This window comes from Mobula hypostoma, chromosome 28, assembly GCF_963921235.1.
Source record: "Mobula hypostoma chromosome 28, sMobHyp1.1, whole genome shotgun sequence".
NCBI lineage: Eukaryota > Metazoa > Chordata > Chondrichthyes > Myliobatiformes > Myliobatidae > Mobula > Mobula hypostoma.
The window spans coordinates 5,352,351-5,368,765 of record NC_086124.1 but is presented as its reverse complement, the minus strand read 5'-3'; the positions used below and the strand labels follow the sequence as shown (position 1 = coordinate 5,368,765).

Genomic DNA, 16,415 nt, shown 5'->3' with positions numbered 1-16,415 from the left:
CTTCGGGAACCCATCTGTACTCATGCTAGGATCTAACACAATGCCCGTAACATTTTAAAATAATTCTTTTATAAGATTCAAACAAGAGGAATTCTGCAGATGCTGGAAATTCAAGCAACACACATCAAAGTTGCTGGTGAACGCAGCAGGCCAGGCAGCATCTCTAGGAAGAGGTACAGTCGACGTTTCAGGCCGAGACCCTTCGTCAGGTCGACTGTACCGCTTCCTAGAGATGCTGCCTGGCCTGCTGCATTCACCAGCAACTTTGACGTGTGTTGCTTTTATAAGATTTGTTTTTTAAACAAACTTGTGTATTTTTCACACTCACTGGCAGAAAGCGGTACAGCAGCTAAACTAATGGTTTCTCATCTAGGAGGATAAGTAGAGACTTGCTAGAGGTGCATAGAATGTCCATCAGCGGCGTGTGGAAGAAGATTCCTCTTTTTCTCCCCCATTGCGACAATAGCTAATATGAGAGGGCATAATTTTAAGGTGATTGGAGGATAGATTTTTTACACAGAACAGTGGGGGCTAGGGTGACGGTAAAGGCAGATACTTCAGAGATATTGAAGACACTCTTGGGTAGGTACATGGATGACAGCAAAATGATGGCCCAAGTGGGAGGGAAGGGTTAGATTGATCTTGGAATAGGGTACACGGTCAACACAACATTGTGTGCCCAAATTATTGATTGATTAAGATACCGCATGGAACAGACCCTTTGAACCATACTGTCGAGCAATCCCCTGATTTAACCCTAGCCTAATCACATCATAGGACAATTTGCAATTACCAATTAACGTACCTACCAGTAGGCCTTTGGACTCTGGGAGGAAACCAGAGTACCTGGAGGAAATCCACTCGGCCACAGGCGGAATGCACAAACTCCTTACAGGCGGCAATAGGAATTGAACTCCTGATTGCCTGTACGGTAAAGCATTGTGCTACCGTGGGAAGAGTTCTTGGTATGGGGTTCCTCCTACATTCCAAAAGACATATGGTTTGGTGCTAGAAACATTGCAACACTTGTGGGCTGCCCCCAGCACATCCTCGGATTGTGTTGTCGTCGAGGCAAACGGTGCATTTCATTACTTGCTGCGTTTTAATTAGAGATACAGCACAGTAACAGGCCCTTCTAACCCGACGAACCCGTGCCAATTACTCCTACTCAACCAATTAACATACTAACCTGTAAGTCGTTGAAACCAAAGTACCCAGAGGAAACTCACGCGGTCACGGGGAGAACGTAGAAACTCCTTGCAGGCGGCGGCGGGAATTGAACCCGGGTCGCCTGTACTGTAAAGCGTTGTGCTAACCACTACACTACCGTGCCGCCCTGCTGTACTGTTCTACAGCAGTGCATTAACCCCACATCAGGAATTCACAGTCACCACCTTTCTTTGTGGTTGAGTTTTAATGTTTGCTGTCACTTCTCCTACAGGTGATTGACATGCCAGAGCACAATCCCGGGGATATGGGAGGGACCATGAGGCTTGGCAAGAGAACCACAATGTTCAAAGACAAAAATTCAGTACTCAGTAAGATTTCTGCTTCCTGTTTTCAAGTTGCAAGTTGCTTCTATTTCCCTATTCCTTTTGCTAAGCATTTTGTGTTTGCTGTAACAGAGTGCTTGTGTTAAAAGGCCATTATCCATCCGACAGATGATATCCCAGTGTGGTGGGATTTGGTTAATTATTTAAATAGGTAATAAAAAGCTGGCATTGTGAGAGCTGGCTGGGGGGGTGAGATGTGAGATGCAAGATGGTCCTTCCCTCCACCAGCCTGCAGGTTGCCCTTGGGTAAGGTGTTGCACTTAGCCCCCAGTCATGGTCACATGAAGCCATGGATACATTTCTAGCTGCCTCTGTAAAGCAGCCAACACAAAGACTTCACCCGCTCTGGAGATTCTCTCTTCTCCCTTCTTCTGTCAGGCAGAAGATATAGAAGTCTGAAAGCACATACCAGAAGACTCCAGCCAGTGTCTATTCTGCTGTTACGACTGTTGATTGGTTCCCTAGTACAATGAGTTGGACTCTTGACCTCGCAGTTCAGCTCGTTCCAATCTTGCACTTCATCTGCACTGCACCTTCTCTGTACCTGTAGCAGTTTATTCTGCACTCTGTTACTGTCTTACCTTGTTTCATACGACCATCCGCCACCTGCTCCCATGGCTTCGCGTGACCCTGATCAAGGTGCTACACCTTGCCCAAGGGTGACCTGTAGGCTAGTGGAGGGAAGGAGTGCCTTGCACCTCCTTCAGAAGAGACACATCTACCCACCACCGTACCTTAATTTATGTGACAGTAGCGAGCCAGTTTATACTGTTCGGCAGCAGTTCTCAAGTCCAGGAAGGGCAAAAGTCCCAGAAACGTTAAAGGTCAGCCCAGTTAGTAGAAATCGCTATGCTGAAGATAGTTTAAATAGTTGGCTAGTGTGTTCGCTTTTGATCAGTGTTGTCATGTTCCTTTTAAATTGATACTTTCTCTCTTTAACTTCTAGGGAAGTTGTACAAGGATTTTGACTCCATTGAGGAAAGACACAGGCATCGATACGAGGTTTGGATTTCCTTAATGTTGTGAATAATGCAAAAAGGCGCTCAGAATTGCTTCCAAGAAAGCCTACAGGATTTTTTCAATGCATTTTTTTCTTGAGTCAAAGTTCAAAAGTACATTTATTATGTGCAGAGAAACTAAAAACAAATCATGCAGACAATAAGTGCAAGCAAATAAGTCCACAGACCCTTAGTTCAGCTCAGAGCAGAGCAGTGAGCTGAATCGGTGCATCCCGCGCCTCGAGGCCCTGACACCCTGATCTTTTCAATCTGGCCTGGCACTCAAATTGTTGTGCAAACATCAGTGAATGTTGGCACTGTCTCTCCATTTTTCTCCCTCCTTTTCCAGTTGGTTACTTATTAAACTCCTGTTACTGTCCATTACGCTGCTGGCATTGAGGACAGCAATGAAAATCCTCCACCTCTGGCAGTGTTCAGGGCTTCCTTCATCATGTCAGTGGCTTCCTGTCGGTTTTCACTACTGTCTGTCATGCAAGTCCCAGCTGGAGACTCAGGAATACCGTCACACTCAGATGTAGAAGGATTCTTCATTGCTGTTTCTGCTAAACTTCTGTTTTACCAGTCAGGTGGTTAGCCTTGAGCTGAACCTCCGTACTTGGAGGACTGGTGGACCACACTTAGTCTAGCCTCTACCCTTTCACCTATTTGGCGTGGGTGACCCTACCAAGAGCCAAAATATAAAACCTTGACTCTCAGCCAACATCGCTGTCCGGGTCATTGAGGCACACAAGCCTCCAAACCCTACACAACAAGGCTGTGGTACTCATGGAGGATTGCATGCAAATCGTTTTCTGTCAGATACTTCTTCCTGCATTTATTCAGGGAATTGATATCACCACATTCACGGAATAAAAATCTCTTGAATGGTTGTGTTTCAGGTTAATCCAGAAATGAAGAAAAGCTTTGAGGAAAGGGGATTTCGATTTGTTGGGGAAGATGTGGAAGGGGAACGAATGGAAGTTATTGAGCTTGAGGGTGAGTGAAGAGGCAAAAATCAGGGTGAGGAAGGGGAACAGATGGAAGTTATTGAACTTGCTGGTCTTCACTCCCATCTGCTGACGACGTCAGTTCAGCATGAGGGGTCTGGCCCATGTCATCTTTTTCCTTTGACCCACTGTCCGCCCCTGCTGTTATCTCAAGTTTCAGGAGCCAGCCTGAACTGTGCACAATCAGATGAATGAATAGATTTCCCGGTGTTTGAGTCGGAGTCGGTGCCATTCTCCGGTTTGACTAGTTCTCACAAACCCAGGTTCTCGTTCAATATGTTCCACCAGCCTACAGTGACGGGCGTTGACCTCATCTTAGGGTGCTGAGTTTTCCGGTAAACAGCAGGTGAGAGGATGGGAAGGTGGGGTACTGCCCATTTGTGTGGAGTGCTGACTGAGTGCCCTCGGGAGAGTTCACACAAGGATGGAAGTGAGAGGGTGTTGGGACTACAGGGCTAAACCAGCATCAGGCCCCACAAATCCACCTTCTCCACTTCTCTTATTTTCGATTACCCCTCAGGATTTTGGTTTGTGAAATGTATTATCTGCATCAGCATTTTGAATAAAGATTACTGTACTCACACTGGAAAATCTTGATTGTAACCCCCAAACATACGGCATGGTTTTACAAACTCGACCCTGCTGAATTCACAACTCGGGAAACATCTTGGGATCTGAAGCAACACACACAAAACGCTGGAGGAACTCAGCAGGTCAGGCAGCATCTGTGGAAATGAATAAACAGTCAACATTTTGGGCCAAGGCCTTTCATCAGGACTTGAGGGAAGATGTCAGAATAAAAGGGGGGGAGGGGGAGGAGGATAGCTAAAAGGTGATGGGTGAAGCAGCAGAGTCTGAATTGTGCCCAACCTTTTGTCACGCAGTCTCCTGCTTTGCCTTCATGAGAAAAGTTCTGCAGGACCTGGAAATCTGAAGGAAAGTCCAAGGAATGGTTAGAGTAGGGGTTCCCACCCTGGGGTCCACAGACTCCTTGGTTAATGGTCAGGGTCTGTGGCATTAAACAAAGATGGGGAACCCCTGGATCAGAGGATCGGAGGGAATTGGTACAAGGTAGGAGAAGGGAGTTACTAGCTGTGATGAAATGACAGAATGGAGTCGGTGGGCCGATTGGCCTAACTCTGCTCCTTTGTCTTGTGGCCATACAGTGAGTATCCCAGCTTTTTACCATTCATACCACTTCGAGACTTATCTTGCTTAGGCTGCTCATGGCTTTTCCTTCCTGACTAGTTGATGCATTGGACGAAGCCGGTGTTTGCCTAAATGGGTTTTGTTTCCTGTCTGCTCTCTCCCTTAGATCATCCCTATTTTGTTGGCGTGCAGTATCACCCGGAGTTCACCTCGAGGCCCATGAAACCGTCTCCCCCATACTTCGGTCTAGCCCTGGCCGCTGCGGGCAAGTTGCAGAGTTATTTGGAAAAGGGCTGTAGACTGTCACCCAGGTATTACGAGACCTGCGCTTGTCTGACCTATTTTGCTTTCTGTGAGCTCTACGGGTTAGAGGGGAGGAGATGGGGTGGTGGGCAGTCTTTGGAGTAATGGCTTTGTTGCCAAGTTTGTGGATGATATGAGGATGGGTGGAGGGGCAGGTGGCTTTGAGGAAGGAGGGAGGCTACAGACGGGCAGATCAGGCAAACAAGTAGCAGATGTCGCAAAGTGTATGGTCGTGGACCTTGGTAGAAGAAGTAAAAGGGCAGACTATTTTCTAAATGGAAAGAATATTGAAAACTGAGGTGCAAAGGGTCTTGGGAGTTCTCATGCAGGATTCCCGAGAGGTTAATTTGCAGGTTGAGGAAGGCAGATGTGATGTTAGCATTCATTTGAGAATATAAAAGCAAGGATGTAATGCTGAGGCTTCAGTCAGCTGGTGGCACAGTGACATCACCGCCAGACTCTGGAACATAGAAACAAAGAAAATAGGTGCAGGAGTAGGCCATTCGGCCCTTCGAGCCTGCACCGCCATTCAATATGATCATGGCTGATCATCCAACTCAGAACCCTGTACCTACCTTCTCTCCATACCCCCTGATCCCTTTAGCCACAAGGGCCATATCTAACTCCCTCTTAAATATAGCCAATGAACTGGCCTCAACTGTTTAAACGGAGGTTCCCGGGTTCGAATCCAGTCGATAGAGTGGATGTGGAGAAGATGTTTCCTATGGTGGGGGAGTCTAGGACCAGAGGTCACAGCCTCAGAATAACGCAGTGTCCATTTAGAATGGAGATGAGGAATTTCTTCAGCCAGAGAGAGGTGAATCTGTGTAATTCATTGCCATAGATGGCTGCACAGGCCAAGTCATTGGGTATATTTAAGGCAGAGGTTGATAGCTGTTTGATTAGTCAGGGCATGAAGGGATACTGGGAGATGGCAGGAGATTGGAGCTGAGAGGGAAATGGATCAGCCATTTGGAGGCTACCCAGACAGAATATGAGGTGTTGCTCCTGCAACCTGAATGTGGCCTCATCACGGTAGTAGAGAAGGCCGTGGACTGACAATAGTTAGCTACCAGGAAATCGTGCTTGTTGTGGACGGAGTGAAGGTGCTTGTTGCGATTGGTGGTGTTTTTCCAAATGTCACTTTAAACACTTGTGTTGCTGTTGCTTTCCCCCAGGGACACGTATAGCGACTACAGTGGCAGCAGCTCCCCGGATTCTGAAATTGTAGATTTAAAGCTGCCGCCTAATCTAACACCTGCGTAACTTTGGGTAAGTTCTGCGACTTGGATTGCAAAATCCTCCTCTCGTACAGTGGCGTGCGTCAACTTAAAAAAAGCTGTCGAGGCAGTCTCCCTTTCTGGGGAAAAACATGCATTTCTATAGCAACACACAAATACTGGAGGAGCTCGGCAGGTCAGTCGACATCTATGGAAATGAATAAACCGGCGATGTTTTAGTCCGAGACCCATCTTCAGGATCAGAAAGGAAGGGGGAAGGTGCCAGAATAAAAAGGTGGTGGAAGGGGAGGAGGATAGAGAGAAGGTGATAGGTGAAGCCAGGTGGGTGGGAAAGGCCAAGGACTGGAGAGGAAGGAATTTGATAGGAAAGCAGAGTGGACCATAGGAGAAAGGGAAGAAGGAGGAGGAAGTGATTGGCAGGTGAGAAGAGGTAAAAGGTCAGAATGGGAAATAGGAAAGGGGAGGGGAGGGAATTTTTTTTGTAACCAGGATAAATCGATATTCAAGCCATCAGGTTGGAGGCTACCCAGATGGAATATAAGCTGTTAACTCCTTCACCTTGAGGATGGCCTCATCAGCGCACGAAAGGCCATTCGGCCCACAATGTTGTGCCAAAGCAGCTAAAAGGTAAATCAAAAACACTAATCCCTCTTACCTACACCATGTCCATATCCTGCCATCTTCCTTACATATATACACCTATCTAAATGTCTCTTAAAGGCATCTAATGTATTTGCCTCTACCACCATTCCAGACATCCCTGACTTTATAAAACAAAAACTTGCCCCTCACATCCCACTTGAACGTGCTCCTCCTCACCTTCAATGCATGCCCCCTGGTATTAGTCATCAGTTAATCTATTTGGATAGCTTGTTTAGAGAGAGTTCAGCTGTGTGTCTTCTGGTGTCCTCTGTTGGTTAATTGGTACTGAGAGGGGCAAGTTTTCCAGGGGTCTGTTTTATGGCCTGTACAAGTGTCCAAGGTTGAGAATGGAACTTTAAATTCCATCCACCCTAATTAGGCACTGCTTATGTGTAGCTCAGTCTGGTTTCCGCTGCAGTTCAAGATGATCTGCCTGCTCCCCATATGGCTCATTTGGGAATGACACTGAGCAGCACAGATGTCCCAAATTCATGACCAGTCCTGACCAGCACAGCTGTGGATGCGTGAGGACTCCTGTTGCTAACAGACCACTGTAGAACCTACTTATTTAAATTAACTTATTCATCAAATCTGGACATAATTTTTCCTTGAATTTAGAGATAACCTTAAGGAAGGGAGGGAGGGAACAAACACACACTAGTTATACACTGTGGGTGGTACTTTGATCCATCTCAAAGTGTGAAGAAAATTCTATCTTATGTTACCATATACAATCCTGAAATTCAGTTTCTTGTGGGCATGCATACTCAATAAATATATAGAATAGTAACTATAACAGGATCAACAGAATTCTCAACTTAAGACACTGAAAACAGGATCAACGAATATTTCTGGTAGATTACTCATGCAGTCAGGAGCAATGAAAGGTCAACCAGACTATAGAAGATGACAAACTGCAAATGCAAATATAAATAAGTAGCAATAAATAACAAGAGCATGAAATAATGGGATAGAGTCCTGAAATTTAGATCATTGGTTGTAAGAACATATGAACGATGGGACGTGTTAGGGTGTATCTGGATTTGGGTATATAGCAGATATTAATTTCAGCAGCAACCAGTCTTCAGATCTGAATGTGGATTGTAGATTGAATTTAAAATGCAGCTCTGAACAATGGTCTTCCTGGAGCTGCAGACTGGGGTTGATTGCAAACCAGGAAACACCCATTCACTTGATGTCTGCAAATGCATGAATCCAGAGAGAGAGGCAATACTAATTAACATTCATTTTGGGTGTCTGGAGTGTGGGTGCAAAGAAGGTGTGTGAAAACTATATGTAGTTCAAAGAAAGCATTGTAGGTACATTGTAACTATAGAATTGTCCTGCTGTTAGCTTTGATCTTTAGCATACAAAAATGTCATGTAATGTTGGGCCAGCCAGGCCTTTTCTTCCACGAGTGTCTCAGATAGCTGCTCGTTTTGCTGAATAAACACTTCAACATCCACTAGCTTCAGTGTCTCTCCGCTGACATTGTTCAGAGTTACAACAGCGCAACTGAGTGTTCCCTTTTATTCACGGGCCTGATGGTTGAGCGGTAGTAGCTGTTCTTGAACCTGGTGGTGCGAGTTCTGAGGGTCTTGTACCTTCAACCCGTTTGCAGCAGCCAGAAGAAAGCATGGCCTGGGTGGTGGACATCTGTGATGATGAACGCTGCTTTCCTATGACAGCAGTTGTGATCCTTAAATTCCCATTGGGGGATGTGTAAATCTATGATGCTGGGCAAGTTATGTTGCTAATTAATATTTGCTTCCCTTCCACTTCGTGCCCATGACCCCCTCATTAAGAAGTTCATTGATCTTGCACGTCCACTGGGTGCGTGATCGTCCACAGTCATCCAGCTGATTGAATTCCAGAGAGACTAGACTGACTTTCCAAAGTTCAAAGTGCATTTATTATCAGAGTTTGTATACATTATACATCCTTGATTCGTCTCCTTACAGGCAGCCACAAAACAAAGGAACCCCCCAAAAAAACATTTTTTTAAAAACCGTCAAACACCCATTGTGTAGACCCAAAAAAAAACAAATCATGCAAACAGTAAATGCAAGCAAATGACATTCTGAACTAAAGTCCAGAGAAAAAGCTTGTCCAGGTACACTTAGTTCAGTGTAGAGCATTGAGCTGAAATGTCCCAACCCTCGCTTGGGCCCTGACACCCTGACCTTTTCAAATGGCCTGGTGCTTAAATTGTCATCAAAACTTCAGATTCAGTTGCTTCAGTATGCTCTGGGGCCTGGTGCTTAAATGGGGTCTTCCTCGCTCTCAGCAATAAGCCCACTACCTCACCTCAGTTCTGCTGCATCAAATTGCCACCAAATCCAAAGGAGGTTAAAGACTATCATTTGCCAGAAAAACAGTGATTAACAAGTTACTTAATTGTTAATTGTTTTCCTCGTTTCGTTAGCAACCAGCTAGCAGTTGCTGAGATTCACCAGTGTCATCTTAAACTAGAAACAGTCAAGTGATGGCGTCTCGTCCAAATGACACGGTAGCGTAGTTAGCACAACGCTTTACAGTACAGCAACTGGGGTTCAATTCCCATTGCTGCCTGTAAGGAGTTTGTATGTTCTCCCTGTGACTGCGTGGGTTTCCCCCGGGTGCTCTGGTTTCCTCCCACAGTCCAAAGACATACCAGTTGGCAGGTTAATTGGTCATTGTAAATTGTCCCGTGATTAGGCTAGGGTTAAATCGGGGAATTACTGGGTGGTAAGGCTCAGAGGGCCAATTCTATGCTGTATCTCAATAAATAAATAAATAAATAAACTCAGTCTCAGCGCTCATCAGTGTTACATCTCTTTTTTATATACAGGTTTCGATTAATTCAACGGAATCAGGATGCGTGTCTGAACTGCAGAGTCCATTTAAATATCACAGTATTATCTATCCATAATCATGTTGCTGAGGTGGGGGGTTTGTGATTTGTGTTGTTTTTTTTTGCTAATAATGAACTAGTACTTTTTTTTTAAATGAAAGAATTTGAGGTCTTTTTCAAGTCTTAGATTTCAAATCCAATGTTTTCTACCACTGTACAAAGCAAACATGGTGAATAGAGATAGGAATCGGAACGTCACTATCTTGTCATCGCTTGATCACTTTAAGTTGTTCAGAACTCCTAAGTTCCATTTTATAGTTGTATGTTTTATCCAACACTACCTCTGGGAAGGGACAGGTATGATCTTGGCAGCATTCGGCTTTATATTTTACTTACTGAATGATCTGTTGGTGTTCATTACTCGTGAAACTGCGTTCACCACAGCATTATTCTGTCTAAGTTGTGCTGTTACATCTGGTTGGAGAATGCATAATTGAGCTTTAAGCTGATGAACTATTTAATTTTGTTTTTATACTTTACAAACTCGGCGGGGTATTTTGTCTATAAAATGTAATTAAAGTACTGTTGCACAGTGGAAGTACGAGAGTGCATTTGGAGCCATGGTTTTTTTTTTAATGACAATTCCAGTGAGCTGGGAATGATTGTCTTGAGTCGGGAGAAAGCGTAGAATATTAAAAATGAGCTCTAATTACCCAGGACCCTGTCACAGTTGTGTGGCTTGAGTTTGAGAGTATTCAGCAAAGCTCTCAGTCCTCAAAAGTCATTGGAAGGTCAAATGACTCCGAGAGGTCATAGAAAAATACAGCCCATGTAGCCCGTGCCGAATCATTTAACTGGCCAAGTCCCATTGACACGCACTCAGACCATCGCCCTGTCATCCATGTACCTATCCAAACTTCTCTCTTAAATGCTGAAATCGAGATCACGTCCACCATTTGCACTGGCAGCTCATTCCACACGCTCACCACTCTCTGAAGAAGATTCCCCTTAAACTTTTCACCTTTCACCCTTAACCCATGACTTGTAGTTGTAGTCCCATCGAACCTCAGTAGAAAAAGCCTGCTTGCATTTGCCCTATCTGTACAAAATTATGGGGGGTACATCTATCAAATCTCCACGTTCCAAGAAATTAATTCCTAACCTATTCTATCTTTCCTTATAACTCAGGTCCTTCAGTTTTGGCAATATCCTTGTAAGATTTTCTCTGTACTCTTTCAACCTTATATACATCTTTCCTGTAGGTAGGTGACCAAAACTGCACATAATACTCCAAATTAGGCCTCACCTATGTCCTATACAACTTCAACATAACATCCCATCTCCTGTACTTGATAGTTTGATTCAGCTATCTTGCTAATTTCCTCGACAAGGCAAAGCAAAGAGAGTCTCTCCCCTGCTTTTGTTTGAGCTGGTTTTAAAAGTTCAAAATAAAATTTATTACCAAAGTACATTTCTGTCACCATGTACAACACAGGATAATTTTCTTGCAGGCATTCACAACAGAACAGTAGAATCAACGAAGAATGCACACCAAGATTGACGAGCAACAATGTGCAAAAGAAGACAAACTGCAAATTCAAAAATAGAAACAAATAATAAATTAAAGAAATGAGTTGTAGAGTCCTTGAAAGTGAGCCCATAGGCTCTGTGATCAGTTCAGTGTTGAGGTGAGTGAAGTGCTTCACGCTGAAGTTTGAAGGCTACCTGATTGGTGTGGCTACTCTCTAGGCCACGTGTATTCTGAGAATTTCCAATTCTGTTATGCTCCCAGTGGGTTCAGAGCCAGACAAGAATGGGAACATGGTAAAGATCTCTGGGTTAGTGTTTAGGAAAGAAACTCATGGCATTTTAATTAAGAGCTGCTCTTTGTAGTGGGATCGACTCCTGAGGTACCTTTTCACTTCCACAGCCATTCAATAAATCCAATATTTGACTAAGTGCCTGCCTTGTTTTATTTCTCGGAAATAACTTAAACTAAATCTTCACTTTGAGCCTAGAGTAAAATATCCTCGCCTATAAGTTTATGCTGTGTCTGGTCACTTCAGTGCAAACCAGAGTGAGGTGGCCAATAAACCCAGTTGCCCATTTGTCTCCCCAGTATCGAGGATTTCTGCAAAAGGCGATGCTTCACAAAGGCGGCCTTGGTCATTAAGGATCCCCATCACTCAGGACGTGCCCTCGTCTCATTACTACAATCAGGGAGAGGGGATGGGAGCCTGAAGACCCCTCTTTTCATCACTACCATCAGAGAGGAGGTACAGGAGCCTGAAGACCCCTGTTCCCATTGCTGCCATCAGGGAGGAGGTACAAGAACCTGAAGACACACACTCAACATTTCAGGAACAGCTTCCCCACCTCTGTCAGGCTTCTGAATAGACAATTAACCATGCATACTGCCTCACTTCTCTCTTTTTGCACTACTGATTTAATTTTTTTAATAGGACAAGCGTGACCCACTTTTCAATTTCCACTGCTGCCTGTAAGGAGTTTGTATGTTCTCCCCATGACCCTGTGGGTTTCCTCCAGGTGCTCCGGTTTCCTCCCACAGTCCAAAGACGTACAGGTTTGTAGGTGAGCAACACACATCAAAGTTGCTGGTAAACGCAGCAGGCCAGGCAGCATCTCTAGGAAGAGGTGCAGTCGACGTTTCAGGCCGAGACCCTTCGTCAGGACTAACTGAAGGAAGAGGATTGTAGGTGAACTGTTTTTTGTAAATAGCCCCATGATTAAGCTAGGGTTAAATCGATGGGTTACTCTGCAGTGTGGTTCGAAGGCCGGGAGTTGCCCATTCTGTACTCTACCTCAATAAATAAATGTTTCTTGTAATTTATAGGTGGAATCAGAAAAGCACAGCACACAAATAGGCCCTTCAGCCTGTCTAGTCCATGTTGATCCATTTGAATGGCCTACCCCCATTGACCTGCACCAGGACCATAGCCCTCCACACCCCTATTATCCATGTACCTGTTCAAACTTCTCTTAAACTCCAGAATCGGAATCACATCCACCACCTGCGCTGGAAGTTTGTTCCATAATTTTACCTCCTGTGTGAAGAAGTTTCCCCCTCGTGTTCCCGTTAAGCTTTTCACCTTTCACCTTTAATCCATAACCTCTGGCTGTAGCCCTGTCCAACCTCTGGGAAAGCCTGCTTGCATTTACCCTATCTATACCCCTCATAATTTTGTATACCTCTAACAAATCTCCCCTTCAATATTTTAAATTAAGCTTTTAAAATAAAGTTTTTAAAATTGTGTTTTGTGGTGTACTGCTGAACAATTGCCAGTGATGTTAAACCTAATTCTGATGCTGCAAATCAGTCTGCAGGAAGCACAGTGTTAATGATTATGATATGTAAAGTAATGATGATTACATCCTTTCACATGGTGGCTAGAACTGCACGTTGTACTTCGCTGAACTACCATTTTATATCGCTCAGCATAACATTTCTAACTCCTGACTGGCTGCAGCACTGCCTGGTATAGGAACTGTACCTCCCTTAATCACAGTACTCTGCAGAGAGTGGTGCGGACAGCCCAGCACATCTGTAGTTGTGAACTTGCTATGATTCGGGACATTTACAAAGATAGGTGTGAAAAAAGGGCATGAAGGGTCATTGGAGACCCGAAGGTCATCGACCACAATCTATTCCGGCTGCTACCATCCGGGAAACGGTACCGCAGCATTAAAGCCAGGACCAACAGGCTCCGGGACAGCTTCTTCCACCAGGCCATCAGACTGGTTAACTGGTGCTGATCTGAGTGTATTTCTATGTTACTTTGATTGTTCTGTTTATTATAAATTACTATGATTGTACATTGCACATTCAGACGGAGATGTAACGAAAAGATTTTTGCTCCATGGGTGTGAAGGATGTAAGAATTCCATTCCATTCCAACCTTGCACAAGCTGCTTGTTATTTTTCACCCATCCTGAGTCCACCAATCACCTTGGACCCCTGTCTCTAAACACGCTGTCTTTTAACTGGTTCTCTCTACTCTGGTGGTGCGTGTTTTCGACCCAGAACCTCAACAATTCTTCCCTTCCCCTAGAGGTGCTCCTCAGGTCACTTATAAGCAGCCACACATCCTTTCCGCTTTGTACAATGCAAATGCTTCCTGACACTCCCTTCCCACCCTGCACCCCCCCCCCCCACCAGTCTCAGTTTAATCCATGGTCTTAAGGCAGGGGTTCATCCCAAAATGTTGGCGTTACCTTCAGCGGTTAGCGAGACGCTATTACAGCTTGGGGCGTCAGAGATCAATATTGGCCAGCCTTCGGTCCACCTGCGATCTTTCCAGGTGACCAAGAGCAAAACACTGAAATATAAAGTGTTGGAACTACTCGGCGGGTCAGGTAGTATCTGCAGGAAGGGAATCAATTACATTTTTGGGTTGATGAGCTCTCATTGGACACCCATCGCCTGTGACCTTACAGGCTGAAATTCAAGGACAAGTATCTGGAAACTGGCCATTTTAATAAGAAATTGTCAAAACAAAACAACTCGGGTAAACTTGAATTACAACTTACATGATGTTGCTTCCTCTTTATTTTTTATTTATTTAGAGACAGCATGGCAACAGACACCCCCTTTCCCCCCACCCCCGGCCCAATGAGCGCGTGCTGCCCAAATACACCGACGTGACCAATCGGCCTACTTACTGCCCATTGTGCCACTGGTATTTAGGGTAGCAGTGAAGGTCCTCCATCTCTGGTGGTGTTCAGGGCTTCCTTCATCATGTCAGTAGCTTCCTCTCGGTTTTCACTACTGTCGGTCATGTAAGTCCTGGGTATAAACTCAAGGATACCATCACATTCAGATGTGGAAGGATTCTTTATTGCTGTTTCCAAAACTATTTTGTTTGACCAGTCAGGGTTGTTAGCCCTGAACTGAGCCCCCGAACCTGGAGGACTGGTGGACCACTCTTATGCCTGGCCTCTACCCTTTGACCTGCTTGGCATAGGTGACCCAACCCAGAGCCAAAGTATAAGCCCTGACTCCAGCCAGCATAGCTCTCTGGGTCATTGAGGCACACAAGCCTCCAAACCCTACAACAAGGTTGTGGTCCTCTTGGAGAAATTAGCCTTATAACCCCCAGGAAATGCTGGAGAAACTCGGGCAGCGTCTATGGAAATTAATCAACAGTTGATGTTTCGGGCTGAGACCTTTCCTCAGGACTGAGAAGGAAGGAAGAAGATGTCAGGATAAGAAGGTAGGTGGGAGAGGGAGGGGAGGACAAGCCAGGTTGGTGGGGGGGGCAGTAAATAAAAAAACTGGGAGGTGACAGCCGGAAAAGGTAAAGGGCTGGAATCAGATGGGAGAGGGTTAGGGTTAGAACTGTCCCACTCTCGCCCATTCTCACCTGCCTATCACCTTCTACTGGTGCCCCCTCCTACTTCCCTTTCATAGGAAAGTATTCAAAGTAGGTTCACGAAAATGATTCTGAGATTGGTCATATCAGGAGCATTTGATGGCTCTAGGACCCTACTCCCTGGAATTCAAAAGAATGAGGGGTGACTCATTGAATCCTATCGAGTGTTGAAATGCCTCGATAGAGTGGATGTGGAGAGGATGTTTCTTATGGTGGGGGCACTTAAGACCAGAGAACACAGCCTCAGAACAGAGGGGTGTTGTTTTAGGATGGAGACAAGGAATTTCTTTAGCCAGAGGGGGGTGAATCTGTGGAATTCATTGCCACAGATGGCTGTGGAGGCCAAGTCATTGGGTATATTTAAGGCAGAGGTTGATAGAAATAAGGGGCTGAGACGGAAACTGGATCAGCCATGATGAAATGGTGGAGCAGACTTGAAGGGTCAAAAGGCCTAATTCTACTCCAATATTTTATGGTCTTTCTCCCATGGCCCACTCCCCCTCTCCTATCAGAATCCTTAAATCCAGCCCAACCCACTTGAGCTTCCCAAATAGACCCATGTCACCAATTAACCTACTAACCCATACATCTTTGAAATTCAATTCTCTAATACAATGACATTATTTTTGTCCAGTTTTCGTTGCCTGCCGTGACATTTCTTTATATTCCACTGAATTGCCTTTTGGCTAATGATCTGCGACGTGTCTAGAGTTGGCTAAAACCATGAGGAAAATACCGTTGTTACTGTCTGGTCTCACTACCAGAGAGCGGAATTCAACTATAACGCACAGAATGTTGGAGGAATTGTGGGCCAGCAGCAGCTGTGAGGGGAAGTGGATAGTCAGTCTTTCAAAACCCTTCATCAGAACTGTTGAGCCTAAAGAGTCTCAACCTGAATCATCGACTCTGCATTGCATTTTGCTCCACCTATGTTGCCTGACACACCGGGTTCCTCCAGAATCCCACGCATTGCTCCAGACACCAGCATCTGCAGTCTCTGGTTTCTCCAGCTGAATCAGTTGGCCCTGTTTTTTGTAAAAGAAACTTGCACAGATGACCAGAAACATCATGTTTAGTCACTTCTATAAGACACAGGAGCAGAATGAGGCCATTCTTCACGAGTCTGATCCGCTATTCGATCAGGACTGATTTAATTTTCCCTCTCAACCCCATTCTCCTGCCTTCTCCCTGTAGTCGTCGTTGCCCTGACTATCAACCACTTTAAATGTACCCAATGACTTGGCCTCCACGGCCATCTGTGGCAATGAATTCCACAGATTCACCACCCTCTGGCTAAAG

At 45.1% G+C, this 16,415-nt stretch overlaps 1 protein-coding gene across 2 annotated transcripts in view; it reads left to right on the top strand.

The window, feature by feature from the left end:
- LOC134339160 (CTP synthase 1-like) overlaps positions 1 to 11,679 on the top strand; it is a 58,540-nt gene extending 46,861 nt beyond the window's left edge. For both annotated transcript variants that reach the window (XM_063035534.1, XM_063035533.1), the window contains 6 exons: positions 1,442 to 1,538; positions 2,500 to 2,555; positions 3,451 to 3,547; positions 4,874 to 5,018; positions 6,189 to 6,282; positions 9,724 to 11,679. In XM_063035534.1, the coding sequence (XP_062891604.1) occupies positions 1,442 to 1,538; positions 2,500 to 2,555; positions 3,451 to 3,547; positions 4,874 to 5,018; positions 6,189 to 6,276 (483 nt within the window). In that variant the 3' untranslated portion in view covers positions 6,277 to 6,282; positions 9,724 to 11,679. The remainder of the gene's footprint in view (positions 1 to 1,441; positions 1,539 to 2,499; positions 2,556 to 3,450; positions 3,548 to 4,873; positions 5,019 to 6,188; positions 6,283 to 9,723) is intronic.
- Positions 11,680 to 16,415: the final 4,736 nt, after the last annotated feature.